This window comes from Prunus dulcis, chromosome 8 (genome assembly GCF_902201215.1).
Source record: "Prunus dulcis chromosome 8, ALMONDv2, whole genome shotgun sequence".
Lineage (NCBI taxonomy): Eukaryota > Viridiplantae > Streptophyta > Magnoliopsida > Rosales > Rosaceae > Prunus > Prunus dulcis.
In genome coordinates, this window is record NC_047657.1 from 3,841,043 (window position 1) to 3,855,793 (window position 14,751).

Below are 14,751 nucleotides of genomic sequence, written 5' to 3' on the forward strand. Positions count from 1 at the left end.
ATTTGTACTACTCATACTTCAATTCCATATGATTTAATAAACAACTTCAATAGGAATATGAAATTTAACTCCCCTTAATCCATATGATTTAGTAAATAATTTCAATAGAAATCTGAAATCTAATTCTTTTCAATCCAACTCATCCTCAATTCAATTAATCTTCAATTCAATTACGAATTAATAAACATGCCATTAGAGTCACTTTAAATAAATTTATAAAATATGAAAATAATGACATTATGTGTAATTTTGAGATTTTTATATTATATTATTATAAAATTAGATGCTATATTTAAGTCATTGATGTTATTTAAATTAGGTGAAATTGAGTTACCATCTACCACAATAATAAACTTTGTATTGAGTGTAAACCAAAGCTCCCTCTTCTGGCTTATTTAGGCAACAGAGGGAAAGAAATAACAGAAATGGGCCTAACGACCTCTTTGTCTTCCATTTGTAGCCCATATCCCAAAGTCTTGTAACCTTTGCTTTCATTGGAAGTGGCAGCACAATTTCCCACAAATCCGCAATCCCCGATCTTCTTCGTCACTTTTTCACTTCTTCTGTATAGCCTTGTTCCAACAATGTCTTCCTGAATCTGATGCTGAAGCACTGTAATTACCATCATCATCCAAAATCAGAGAATGAAGCTTGTCTTTTCCATCCTATTCCTCTCTGTCAGTTTTTCTACTTTTCTTCCTCTTGCCATTGCCAGAGGCGGCCTTCATAACTCTAATCCTCCAGGTTGCTCATCTCTTCGTCTGTCTAAGTGTCTTACATATACATATATATATATATATATATATATTATACATGTTCATGTATGTATGTCTGTACGAGCATGTGCTTGCTTTTTTCTTTCTGGGTTTTTCTTTGGAAATTGAGAAACTAAAGTCTGAACTCAAACTAAGGCTACAGCTTAGATTCTGTGTTTTCAAGTTTTTTTCTTTGATTTCCCAGGAACCAAACGGTAGTTAATCTACATATTATGATCAGATTAGATTATCATGCCAATTGTTTTCATAAATTGTACACTTTTTGGTGAATTAGAGCTACGAATAAGTAAATAACCTTTAGCTATACGCTTTTAAGTTTAGCTAATTGTAAGTTATATGTTGATAGGCCTCGAATATGGTCCTCGCACTGGTTCCAGAAGGCACTTGTTTGAGGATGACGAGTCTGAGACACGGTATTTTTTATATACTAAAGTTGAATTTTAGTAGCTACAAATGAATTATGTGATGTGTTTTCTGAAAATGTAAATTTTTTTGTCAGTGTGGATGTAGCTCAAGGGTACATGACCAACACTGAGCTGGAACGGGCCATTAAGGCATTCGGCCAAAGATGTAGTAACATTTCTAGGGTATACAGGTGATTACTTGGACTTGTGCTCCTTTCTTGAACATGTACCGGATTAAAGTTTTACCTCATGACGGTATATACAAATTAAGAATTTATATTTCTGAGTAGTAGTTTAGTTGGATAATGCACGATTTTGAATTTAGTATTTGTGTTGCTGTTTAGGCATCTTATGATGTTATGCTGACTTATTCTTTTTATTCTCTCATTGAGGGATTTTTCGAATGGATTATCAGTATCGGGGAGAGTGTGAATGGGGTTCCTCTGGTAATTATTTTATTGGAGTTCCATTTTTGTTTTTGGTTGTCTTATTTTCATTTGTTAAAATAACCTCTTGACTCACATCTTATAAAGTGGGTGTTGTTTGCTTTGTTATTGCTTGCAGTGGGTAATAGAAATTTCTGATAAGCCTGGGGAGGAAGAGCCTGAACCTGCATTTAAGGTGAATGATCTGTTATTTACAAAAACTTAAACAAAATATTTGTTTTTTAGTATTAATTTTATTGAGATTATGTCTAAGCTGTTATTTGGTGAAAAATTCTAAACCTCCTATCCTAAATTTCTAATGTGTCCTATATACAATCAATCTTTTGAACATGGCAGGATTTCTGATTGAAAATGCATTGGTCTCACCACCCTTCCCCTCCAAAAATGATAATGTAGAAATTGTATTTGGTAGGAAAAATAAAAATTTCACAAAGCAGGAAACTGCTTTGGTTCTGTCAGGATTGGCAAAAATTAGTTCCTGCAGCTGGTTGGAACTGTATTTAACCATAGAGCTGTGTAATGAGATGTAGACACCAGTATCTGGAATCTTTCAACAACTATAACTGTCAATAGTGGTCAGCAACTTAAGTAATAGGAAGTTTGCCATTGGTAGCATATCACTGGAAGTTAAAAATGAGTTAGCATATCATGTCTCTAGCTTACTGCACCTTTAGATGTAAAAAGGTTAGATACCTATTCACCACCAAAATTAGTTGATTCTGGTATTAGAGAATGTCCATCTATCTCTTTTTAAAAAGTTTTACTCATTTCGCTAGTTCAAGTTATATTAGCTGCCCCCGAGCAGAGACTTCCTGCGTTTTATAGCTGTTTGGAAGGCAGTTCCAGTCACAATCCGTTTCTTACCCTTTTCTTTTCTGGTAAAGGAATAAAGGAAATAACGATGAGCCATTTAGAGCCGCAAGAAACTTATGATGAATATGAGATGCTGTAATATGACAATGATCATGCCAAAAATTCACAACTTTATATTCCGTTGCTGTTCAACTGGAGAAATTTTTTTGCCCTCTTCTTCTTCCTTACGGTTCATTGTTTCTGAAATCCATGCGATACTAATTAATTATTAGTATATTGGACTCTATTAGCCCATTCTCCATCGACCGTATTTGTGCATTTATTTCTTTCAATTCTTGCATCCTGACCTTTATTAGTATGCTGTTAATTGTTTTGGATGATTTTCCCGCAATTATGTGATCACTTTTTATTTTTCCCAAAATAATTTGTGATGTTCAAATATGAAGTTGGTTTTAGCTATTATCCAATAATCTTTTTTCCTCACCAAGAGTGTGGAGCATTTGCAAACTGAAATCATGAATCTCACTTTTTTGTATACAAATTTATGGTCCAACTGGTTTTCAGTTTTTGAGTGTTTGCATACAGTGACCTTGTTGTATCTTTGAATTTGGTGCGCTACTTAAAAGCCCTTTCCTATATACCTCTTCACTCCCCAGAATGAAACTCACTTGTTCTGTTTTCCTGAATCCATTAATACTACTTTGAGCATTTGTTCATGAATCTGCTGGGTGATGCAGTACATTGGAAATGTGCATGGAGATGAACCTGTAGGTCGTGAGCTTCTAATGCTACTAGCAAATTGGATATGTGACAACTATTTGAAAGATCCCTTGGTATTTTTCTTTCCTTTTAAGTTGACTTGATCCTTAAATTTTTTCCTTTTCCCCCCTTTAAATATTTACCCATGTTGCTCATAGATTTTGGTCTATTTTGTAGAACTTGGTCATGTCTTGAGATATGTGAACTGTATATCAAAATATTTCTAAACTACTCCTGGAAGTTTCTATGTTCTTCTTTTCATAGTCGTTTGTGCTCATGAATTTTTGACACTTCAATTGTGATTAGGAATTTTAGTGGACTGTAGGAAATGAGAACAGGAGGGATCCCCAGAAAAGTGTTTTGGAACTCATAACATTGGAGTTTTATTTGTTAACCCCTAGACCCATCATTTATTTATTGGGTTATTGAAGTTCTACAATCCTTTTTCGTTTTCTTTTCTGTTTACTTTATTTAAAGACACTCCTCAAAGTTCTCACTTTAGTGTGCTCAAGAACTTCCAACCTTTGTTTTCTCAAATTTGTCACAATAAATAGTTGTTTTTTTCCCTATATATATATATATATTAATGAATGCATGTTTTCTGTAATACAAAAGAAAATAATAGTCCAGCCAAATAAGATTACATCGTAATAGGGTAGAAGAAAGAAATCCTTTTCTTGATATGACATATGCATCCATCTCTTCCTCTGACCATCTGTATTAACTTTGTATATTTTATCCTGCCTAACATAAACTTGTGCTTTGGTTTGATAAAACTAATGTAATTTCTGATAACTTGTGCTTTGTATCTTTTAAAGTTAGCACTTCTCTATTCATTTGACAAGTTATATTAGTTCTGCATGGTTGTTTTATTTACCACATTTAACCTTCTCACAAATGTCTATTGGTCACTACAGGCAACATCGATTGTTGACAGTGTGCATCTTCATATACTGCCGTCTATGAATCCCGATGGGTTTTTATTAAGGAGGCGTGGTAATGCAAATAATATTGATCTTAATCGAGATTTTCCAGACCAGGTATATTTTTGGTGACATGATCTAATTGAGCTATCATTGATAGGAAGAGTCAATGACTTGTGGCCCAAAAGAAAATCAATGGCAAATAAAATATAGTTAGACCCAGTAACCATCTGCTAAAGGCCTTTTGTTTTCCCAGCTCATGTGACTTTTCTTTTTAATTCGTTAGCTTTGTCAACTAATTAGCCCAATTAGCCTTGACTTCAAAGAACAGTAGGCTGAGCAGACTAATAGACTTCGAGTTCTGATGAAAGCTTCGGGCTAGGCTTTGTAACTTACAACTAACTAAATGCAGCACATGAACAATATATATAATCCTTACTAACCAAGAGGGGTTAGTAGAATTGGTCAGGCCCATGGTTTGCTCCCATTTGGTCTGGGGTTCGAAACCCCCAAAGATACCTGCCTAGCTATTTGCTATTGTTTCCTGCCTCCGAAAGATTGAAGGGTTCGGCGAGGGGCCTCAATTTCAAATCTGATCTGCAAAGTGGATTGGGGGGGATTTCTAGTTAGAAAAACAAAATAAATTATAAAATTTATTTAAAGCTGTTCCTTGCAAAAGAAATAGGATTGATATAGATTAAATATAGAATATGCATTTTTATTATGAAAGTATGGGTCAGTTGCCTAAATTGTTTTGACTATATACTTAGCATGCATACAATATTTTATGCAATTTAGACGCCTAATTTATGCATTATGGGTTTTTATAACATTTCTTAAAGCTCATTCAAAATCTTCATGTTTAAAAAGCAAAGTTTTTCAATTTTTATTTTTCACCGATATTTCTGTAAATTTGAACTACTGACATATCTACTGATATCAATATTGTAACCAAGATTGAAATCTTAAATGTTAAGAGAAATACTCAAATTCGGTAATAAATATACACCATATGAATTTGATGAGTATCTCTGTCAAATAAATGCTTGGAAAATTGGTTGTAATTTTATTAAATTCTACTTAATTTAGTTGAAAAGGATTCAAACCTCTTGATCAAAATCCAGTGTAGATCCCAATTGGGACTTTGGGTTTAGGAGAAATCTGAATGAGAGGGAGACTGTCGAGGTGATTAAGTTGCTGGAAATTCTGGAAGGAGTCAGATTGTGTCTTCTAAAAGGGATAGAAGAAGGTGGGATCTTGAGGAGTCGGGATCTTTCACTTGCAAGTCCTTTCAGACCTTTTTGCGCAACAAGGGGAGGGTTGTGACCTTTCATCCCTTCTCTCTTGTGTGGAAGGCTAAGTCTCCCCCTAAGGTCAAAGTCTTTGTTTGGTTGGTGGTGCTTGGGAAAGTTAACACTTCGGATCTAGTCCAAAGGAAGAGACCTTTTATGTATCTGTCTCCTCAATGGTGTGTTTTGTGTAAGCATTGTGAGGAGAATGTGGACCACCTTTTCTTACATTTCCCTTTTTCCTTAAGTCTTTTGGGGCTCTTGTGGAGGGAGGTTGGGACTGTTTGGGTGATTCCAAAAGGGTGCTCTGATTTTCTTTCTTCTCACTTTGTGGTTTGGGGAAAGGGGAAGCGCGCTTCAACTTTATGGGGCTGTTTGGTCCACTGTTTTCTGGAACATTTGGATGGAGCGTAATAGGAGAATTTTTGAAGACTATAAGGGAGTGGGAGTGAGCGAGCTTTTGATAGAGTTAAGTACTGGGCGGCGTTGTGGGCTTCGGTTACAAAAGAGTTTAAAGACTACTCTTATTCCACTATTCTGAGGGATATGGCAGCTACGGTTAACTGAGGGGTGGGGGGTGTGTTGTTCTGTGGTTTTTCGGTTGTGTTCCTCCCTGTTAGCTTGGGAGGTTTGGTGCTGTTTGTCTCTCTCTGTTTGTTTTTGTTTCTTCGGTGGTGGTTGGCTTTTCCACCTCCGTGTTCTTTTGCTTAATAAATTTCGTTTCTTCTCAAAAAAGAAAAAAGAAAAAAAAAGTGTAGATCCCAAAATTCAACACGCTATGTAATGGGATGTTTGAAGCATCATTCGTTTGGTATTGGTTTAAATTATAGTTTTACCTATTATTAATAAAGTACATTGGTCATTTTTTAACAAGAGACATTGACATGAATTACAGTTCGTTCCGGTGAATGATTATGTGAATGGGCGACAACCTGAAACAAGAGCAATAATGAAGTGGTTGAGAGAGATACAATTTACTGCATCTGCCAGCTTGCATGGGGTAATACATCTTCTCGTATTTCCTGCTATGATCGTTACTTTCAGTGCAGTGCATAAACATACCCATGCCACTTGATATCATACCTTTACTTAGGTTGTTTTAGCAATCAATGTGAACATGCAGAAAGAATCATTTAGAATTCTTTGCCATAACGGAGACCTGCATGTTGGAAAGATACTTTTTGTTTTTGTCAAACTTACGGATCAGTCACTTCTGAGATAAGGAAATACATTTGCATATATGATACAAGCTACAACATATAGTTTTTACCAAGCTAAAAGTAACTGCATTAGTGCATGCTACCCATGAAGTCTTTGCTTCAAATTTTGTTACTAGAAAGACTTCTAGGAAAGAAGCATGTTCAATCGTTCTGTAAGATTACATTATATAACGTAGCTCCTTAGCTTTCATCCACATCCAATTTATTTAATTTATTTACTTCACTCATCCAAACAGATCCATCCAAAACATGCATACTGTTGATAGGGTTTAATTCCAACATTCTGTTCTCTGTCTTTGGTAATGAATTCTTTGATCAATATGTCAATAAATTAGTCATTACTAATTATATTGTTACTCACAGGGTGCACTTGTTGCAAATTATCCATGGGATGGCACTCAGGATAAAAGGTAAATTTACATTCATAACAATTCTCCGTTGCACCCTGCTGATTGATGGCTTGATAGTGCACCCTTACTTTCTTGATTTCCTCTTGTATATTTCCCGTTCTTTCTTGTTCTTTTGTCTTTTATAAGCTGGAAATCCTGTCTTCTCCGTGGAAAATAACCTGCCAACCTTTAGCTCCCTTGGAACATCTTTGACAGGAAAAGGGAAGGGGGAAAAAAATAGAAGAGGATTTGTTTGTTGAACATCTGTGTATTGACTAGTTATTAGTGCTAAACTTGTGATGTGGGTTTCTCATTGTAACGTGTGTTTGAAGTATACCTTTCTATTTTGCTTGTTCTTGCTGTATTTTGGCCTCAGTGTTGGTTTTGATCATAATTCAATTTGTATATGATGCCAAAGATACTCACCACACTCAAGCCCGTAAAACTGAATGGTTTTGTGTTTATAGGGGCCCTTTCGTTAATATTTTGGAGCCCTGTTTCTGTTTTTCTAGATAAAAAACAACCACAAAATGTGTTCAGCCAGTAGCTTCTGAAAACATGGAGAATGGAATTGTGGAAACGTTTTTAAATTTGTGCTTTGAGTTAGAAAACAACAAAATTTTCTTTTCATCAATTTAAAGGTAAAATTGAAAACATGCAAAACGGGGAAAATCAAATGCTTTCAAGAAGAAAAACATGGGACCCCTGGTGCCTTCTTTCTATGTGGGTATTCAGTTTCTTCTTTTGAATTTCCACTATTTGTCTCTCTAAATGATTTTCTTTACATTTCACTCTAAAAATCTATCTTCATTTTTTTGGTGGGATAAAAATCTCTCTTCATTGTTAATTTATCGGGTCAACCCAACCCGAATGAGAAGTAGAGGATCAGCCAAAAGCAGGCTGCTCCACTTTGTCCGTTTGCTGAGGCAGGGGCTGGTCCAACCAAGAAAAACATGGGACTTTTGGGCATTGTTTGGGCCAAGTAAAGCTTGATTAAATATTATTGGGCATAAAAAAAAATTTAATTATGATAGTTTATTTGCACCATGTTAATCATAATTTATGCCATTGAAATTATAATGTTACTGATGATACTGGATCTGAGTAATTATTTTTGTGGAAGATTATGTCTGACAAGTTTAACAAGCCTAATGGAAATATGTTATTATTTGACTTATGATAATGTTTAAACAAAATAGTTTAAACACATATTCACTGTTTTGTCATTTTTCACACCTTAGCACCAGACACATTTTCACTGTTTTTGTTCTCAGAAACTGTTTTCAAATTCAGCCAGACGCATTCTTGGATCTTGAAACTACAAATTTGTTTTCTCATTTTCATTTTGTGAAAATGTCTCACAGAAATGGATGTCAATAGTAGGTCTTAGAGCTTCACTATTTGAAGATTGCCGATTACATCTAATATAATTTATGAATTTTCAAATGATGCCTAACAATATTTGTATGTTATAATAGCACTATCCCAGAATACATGCTGAAGCTTCTTTTCATTTCATAGTTTTTCTTCCGCACATGCTCGTCTTTTGATCCAAATTAATTTGCAGGAAAAATTACTTTGCATGTCCCGATGACGAAACATTTCGGTTCTTGGCAAGTGTCTATAGTGGCTCTCACCATAACATGTCCTTGAGCAAGGAATTTGAAGGAGGGATTACAAATGGAGCTTCCTGGTATGACAATTTGAAACATTACGACTTACCATAGATATATTTTCTTTTCTTTTGATATTCATCAATTGTTTCTTAAGACACCTGTTGCAGGTATCCTATATATGGAGGCATGCAAGACTGGAACTACATACATGCGGGCTGTTTCGAATTGACATTAGAGATTAGTGACAACAAATGGCCTATTGCTAATGAGGTCAGGCATCAGCGTGTGTGATTTTTTGCAACCTTGATATATAATACAATCTTCTTTAGGCATTTTAGCATGATTTAAGAGACTGTTACACCCTTGTGTAGCCCATAGGTCTAATGGGTCTTAGCGGGGCGGAGGCAGAATTTTAATGGTACTGTCAGTTCCTTTTTAAATACTGTAACGATAGGTTTCCTTTGTGGTAGAAGTGGAAATTAAGTATGAACAGAATCTTTTGACCTTGTTCATGCTACATTTACAATCGAACATTTAGCCAGAAAGGCTCTTCCTTCAAACTTTATCTCAGATAACTTGAATGGGAACCCTTTCTTTTTATGTATTGGCCAAAATGTCATGACTTAGTCACTTCAAACTGATAACATTGTGTCCTACATTATGAATGGAGATCCAACAATCTTGTCAGTGTGGCTTTACATTGTCAGAGAGTTAATGGCCTTACATCACTCCCTTCAAAACAGGAGGGGTTCTAATTTCAAGGTCCAAATTCTCACCACATTGAATGTTTTTAGGTGGGGATTCCTGCTTTCCAAGTATACACTATATTGTGTGTTTAAAGAGAAGCTTCACTCAACACTTTATTTTATTTTATTTTAAAAGGAAACAAATTTTATGGCCAAGGTGGCCACAAAGAAACAGAAACAAAGAAAGAGCAACTAGACTGAACAAAACCCTAAGCTACTAGGAAAAGAACCCCAGTAGCACACACACAACCTATAGCTAGGAAATGGCTGCATTCCAATCCCGCCAAATAACCCTAAAGGACATATCTCTAAAGACTGATGAAGTCGAGGTCCATAGTGAAGAACATAGTCTAACTTCCTCCCATAATTCCTCTGTTTCGCGACCTGCTTGGTCCTAAAAAATTAATCTGTTTCGTTCTAACCAAACCTCCCAAAAAACAGCCAATACACTACGACGCCGTAAAACATTGGCTTTCTTCCCATTCCCAGGGATTCTGTGCTTCTCGGAGAAGAAAGACTTTTCAGTGTCTCCTTTCTATGCTTCCTAGGAAAAATACTCTATTGGAGTGTATCTGTGTGCATGTTAGGCTTCAAATTGATTGTTGTGCCCTTTCTTTTATTGGTTTAACAACTTTGGGTTAATTGGTATCCTAACGTGGCTTATAATTGTCTTTCTAATCCTGTATTTAAGTCTTGATATTATTCTAATATCATGTTGTGTTTCTTTTTTGATGTTGATGTGGTTATTGACTATAAGCGAGGCGGAATGTAGGTTAATCTTCATGTTCCTTGTTTCTTGTTAGCTTCAGCTTTTTAGACAGTAGGTTTTATCGTATCCTGGCTTGTTTTAAATTCTCCAGTTGATTTGTTATATAGGAATATGTTAGTTTTATATCCATTTAGTTAGGAAGTCTCACGGACCTTTGTTTCCATCCTGTCCTATGTTGGAGGCAGGTCTTGAGTTTTTAATTGGCACCAGTGATTTTTGCCTTTCACATAGACAATTAATTCCCTTGAACCTGCTACCATTTTTCTGTTTGATGTGCTGTCCTTAATGCATGTATCATGTGCAGCTTCTCACTCTTTGGGAATACAACAAAATGAGCATGCTTAATCTCGTTGCAAGCCTAATCAAGGTATATTATGGTTGGCTATTAACATGTTCTTACATGGTCCTCAACTGGAACTAAATTTAATTTCGTTTAGCTTGCAATCTGTGGATTATGTTCATGGTGCTTCAAACATTGTCTTAATCACAAGTGTGTGCTCCATTTTCTCTAGATTATTTTCCTAAATAGTTTACCCTGGTGAAACATTTGAGAATAAAAATTTTCATGAAGTCATTTCAGATTTGTCAAAGTTGAATTTTAAATGGGTGTGATATTGTTTAACTACATTCAACTTGTACTCTTCAGACAGGAGTACATGGAAGAATTTTTTCATCAGATGGTGGGAGGCCGTTGCCAGGCTTTATTGTAATCAAGGGAATAAATTACACGGTATGCTCACAAACATTCATTTATTCTTTAAATTTGAGTATACCTTTTTCCTATTGTGATTGCACAATAAGGGCTCATTTTGAGATGGTTCAAAACCCATACTCGGCTCGGCGGCCTAAAGTTCTGTTGGGCTGTTACAATTATATTCGAGAATAATCTAGAATAACGTGAGATAAATCTCATGTAGAAACATGTGCTGGGCTATTACAGTGAAGTTCAATAATAGTCCAATCCCAAATTGCACCAAACACAGGATGTAATTCGGTCCAATCCAAATCCCGTCCAATAAAATTAAAATATAAAGTGATCGAGAAACATTTAAGCAATGAAGCATTTCAAGTTACAATGATTTAGAGAGAGGCATTGAAGCTTATTTTGGACCCTACTATAGTTCTAAAATATATAAATAGTTAGACAGATGATGCTAATCTACATAGGGCATTGATTTCCAATTTCTGATGTACCAAAACTCTAATGATCTAACATATGAATAAGCGTAAATTGGAGCATTAGTCCCTGAACTTGGACTCGAGCTTCAATTTGGTCCTCAACTATTTTTCTTTGATCCATTAGTCCTTGAAAATTTTAAAATAGGTACCAATAGTCATAGACGTTTACTCCATTAGGATTTCTGTTAGTTTATTGATGTGGCAAGCATGTGTGACCCATAAGACTACATTCACGGGCAAAGACGGTGAGGAAATTCCACTAATAACCAAAAGGAGAATTACAAGAGTGTTTTAACTCTCACAATCAAAATCCCAATACACCCAAAGCACTCTCTCACAAAAGAGTAACGAAAAAAATCCTAAACCAAATAAGAGAAAATTGTCCGAACTCTTCATGGTTTGCTCTCCCACTATCAACATACAACCACAGAGCAGCCTATGTGCCTATTATATACCACCCATGACTTAGCCAAATGGGATCAGAAACCAAAAAGGAATCCTTATAGCACAAGAAATGAAAAACAAATCCCCAAAGAGTAAATAATAATCTTAATGTGCTATTGGGACCAAAAAGGCGAAGTAGTTGGCTTCAAGTTTAAGCCACATAACGACAAATTTCCACCTTCGCTTACATTTTACTAAAGCCTTCAAAGTGGAAACGTCCTTCCTTCGTCTTCTCCAAATCCCTTACGTGCAACTTAAAAATATCAATCAAGTCCAAGCAATGCTTGAACTTGCAAATAAGAACTCGCTTGATCCAAACAAAAATGATTTTGATGAAGAAACTGAAAATCTTCTATATCACCAACAAAACCAAGCATATCCTGACAAAGCTGAATAAGATTACCAAGCGCTTGAATCTCAAGCTCCACCTGCACACAAACACCATGGTCTAAACTTGCACCAACCGTCCAAAAGACAACCAAATAACAGGAACTAACAAATTCAGCCGAAAAGTCCATAGACAAACCGAAGTTAGAAAGCAAACAACGTGCGTTCTTCAAGAGGGTTCCGTATAGATGTTCTGCAATTTCATGTGGTATCTCCACACAAAACCTCTTATATTGGCGTTCACAAAATACACCCCTAACAAAAAACCATACTCACAGAGAACAAATTGATGCAACAATACGAATTGTGTTGCCCACATCCAAATTTGTCAAATCGACAACAAATTGATAGTTGTATGCTTAGAGAAAATCGCATTTGACCTGTATGCAGCGCCAATGCCTCCTTTGACTTGTTATACCTTTTGATTAAATCAGAGTTGATTACACCTTTTTGGTCAGTCTGTTGAACTTTTTGACATTAGATGATAAACTTAAGTGGACTACATGTAAACCAATGACCCATGTATTTTGACTGACAGGTTCAAGCTAGCAGAGGAATTGCGGATTACCATCGCTTGCTTGCCTCTGGAGGAAGATATGAAGGTATTTACATATTACATGATTTGTTCATACTGAGCTTGATGCTTTAAAAAAGAACAAGAGGAAATATGATTACAACGTAAGACATAAAGCTACTAGTGTCATTTTATGGACCACACTTAGTTGTACAGCTGATACAATTTTCACATGTGCCATCTGGTAATCGTTATTTGCCAGGCGAAAAATTAATATTTGTCATGGCATTCAACATCAAATATTTTCTCCTCCCAAAGAATGCCTAGTGATTTTAGTGAATTGCTTGTGCCTCCTTATTATTGGGGTATGAAATGGGAGGATGTGGTGAATGTTTTTACCTTGTATCTGTAATTTTCTTTCTGGGTGTAACTGCGGCTATGGCTCTCTTTAGTAAGGGAACTTATTTTCTTACAAAGAAGGGGGGTCATAGAAGGATTTTTCTGCCCTAATAAGTAAAGGCCAAGAGCTATTTGACCAATTGACACATGAGGACTATAGGGACTTTTTGAAACAAGTTTTTATGGATGTATGCATGTAATTGTAATTCTATCATGGTTGCCCATCTTAAGATGGCTATTTGATGCCCAATTTTTCATTTGGTTTTACTGGCTGCATGCAGTCACAGCTTCCGCCCCTGGGTACAAATCAAAGACAACAGGTATCTGGTTGGACAAAGGAGGCACAAATGTAGATTTTGTTCTCGACCCTAATGTTAATCTCAGAGGAATTCCACTTCGAAGCGCGTTTGAATGCAGATGGGGCACTAGGAGTGTCATTTGGGATACCCATTTGGAAGTATACTTGCTTTTGATTGTTATTGTAGGATTCCTTTTGTTTTTATGCAAGAGGAGGACATACAGCCGATTAAAACAGAGGCAGTTGGCAGGACCAAAAAGGCCAGTTGTGGTTTGAGGATTGATTTTCTACTTGTATGGATGTCCTTTATTTTTGGGAGTCAGAAGGAAGCTTCATTCGTTAAGAAGAAAGAAACCAGACGATCATAAAATGACAATAACAAAGAAAAGCATACCCTTGCAAACTGAACGCTGCAAATTTGCATATTTGCAACGGCAGTTCTTAAAGCACCTCATTTTTGTACATAAACATGAGGCAAGGAGCTTCTATTACTTGTGTAGATGATAGTTGTGTATTATTTGGATGTATTTTCCATTAGGAAGACCAGATACCCTCATTGTACTTGTTGTATCTCAAGGTTCTTGGTTATTATCCATACATCTGGTAGCAATATTTGACCTTTACTAGTTCCTTTTCATAAGATGCCCTGTTTTGTAAATGTTATTTCTCAAATTTGTTGCACATTTTTGGATTTTGGAGAGGTAGCACCAACATGTTCTTAGACTTCGTATTTTCCTTTCTGTATAATTCACATTGGATTTTGATGAAGTTAAGTGGAGTTGGATCCCTCGTAAGAAGAATTGAGCAGCTCATGTAGGGGCGTCCATAATAGTTGGGACGGCGCATAGGGAGACCTGGGCTGCACAGCCACCACCATCCCTGTTTGTGTGCTGGTTTCGGATGGACTTCCCAGTCCACCAAATTTGTAATCTCTCATGTAGTCGAGAAAGCTTTTGCACTATGCTGTCTTTCGGCTAGTCTCTTTCTTAGCTCTTTTCTGTACGGGCGTTGGCTGCCCTTTTGGTCCCTTTGTTGGCCTTTCATGAAGTATTTTCAGACAAAAAAAAAGGGTGATCTCTAAGTAATTCATTTCATATGCTGTATTGAAACAATTAGTGTACTCTATATATAAAACACAATTTACATTGCCATGTGTATCACTAGACTCATGGAAAATCACATAAAAATCTCAGTACGTAAAATTAGATAATAATGATTCGTGCTCTATAATATCTAATCGATGCCTAAGATTGTAGAACTTCGAATTAACATTGAACACCATGATGTAATTTTGGATTCAAACTTGCGCTTTCTTCGTACACTGGAAAAAGAAATACCACTATACAAAAAAGTTAATTACTTTGAACAAGCACTAGTAGC

General features: G+C 35.9%; 1 protein-coding gene across 3 annotated transcripts; it reads left to right on the top strand.

Moving 5' to 3' along the window:
* The first annotated feature begins 395 nt into the window (after window positions 1–395).
* LOC117637181 (carboxypeptidase SOL1) lies at window positions 396–14,092 on the top strand. 3 transcript variants are annotated; one of them, XM_034372010.1, is made up of 15 exons: window positions 396–744; window positions 1,123–1,189; window positions 1,276–1,371; window positions 1,596–1,626; window positions 1,745–1,801; window positions 3,177–3,272; window positions 4,116–4,238; window positions 6,306–6,410; window positions 6,994–7,040; window positions 8,587–8,712; window positions 8,803–8,905; window positions 10,455–10,517; window positions 10,797–10,880; window positions 12,699–12,762; window positions 13,355–14,092. In XM_034372010.1, the coding sequence occupies exons 1-15, from the start codon at window positions 645–647 to the stop codon at window positions 13,645–13,647; spliced, it is 1,455 nt and encodes a 484-aa protein (XP_034227901.1). In that variant the 5' UTR covers window positions 396–644; the 3' UTR covers window positions 13,648–14,092. The 3 variants fall into 3 exon arrangements, with proteins under 3 accessions (XP_034227901.1, XP_034227903.1, XP_034227904.1); XM_034372012.1 differs by having other exon boundaries at window positions 437–677; XM_034372013.1 differs by lacking the exons at window positions 396–744; window positions 1,123–1,189; window positions 1,276–1,371 and adding an exon at window positions 1,415–1,435 and having other exon boundaries at window positions 1,525–1,626.
* The last annotated feature ends 659 nt before the right edge of the window (window positions 14,093–14,751 follow it).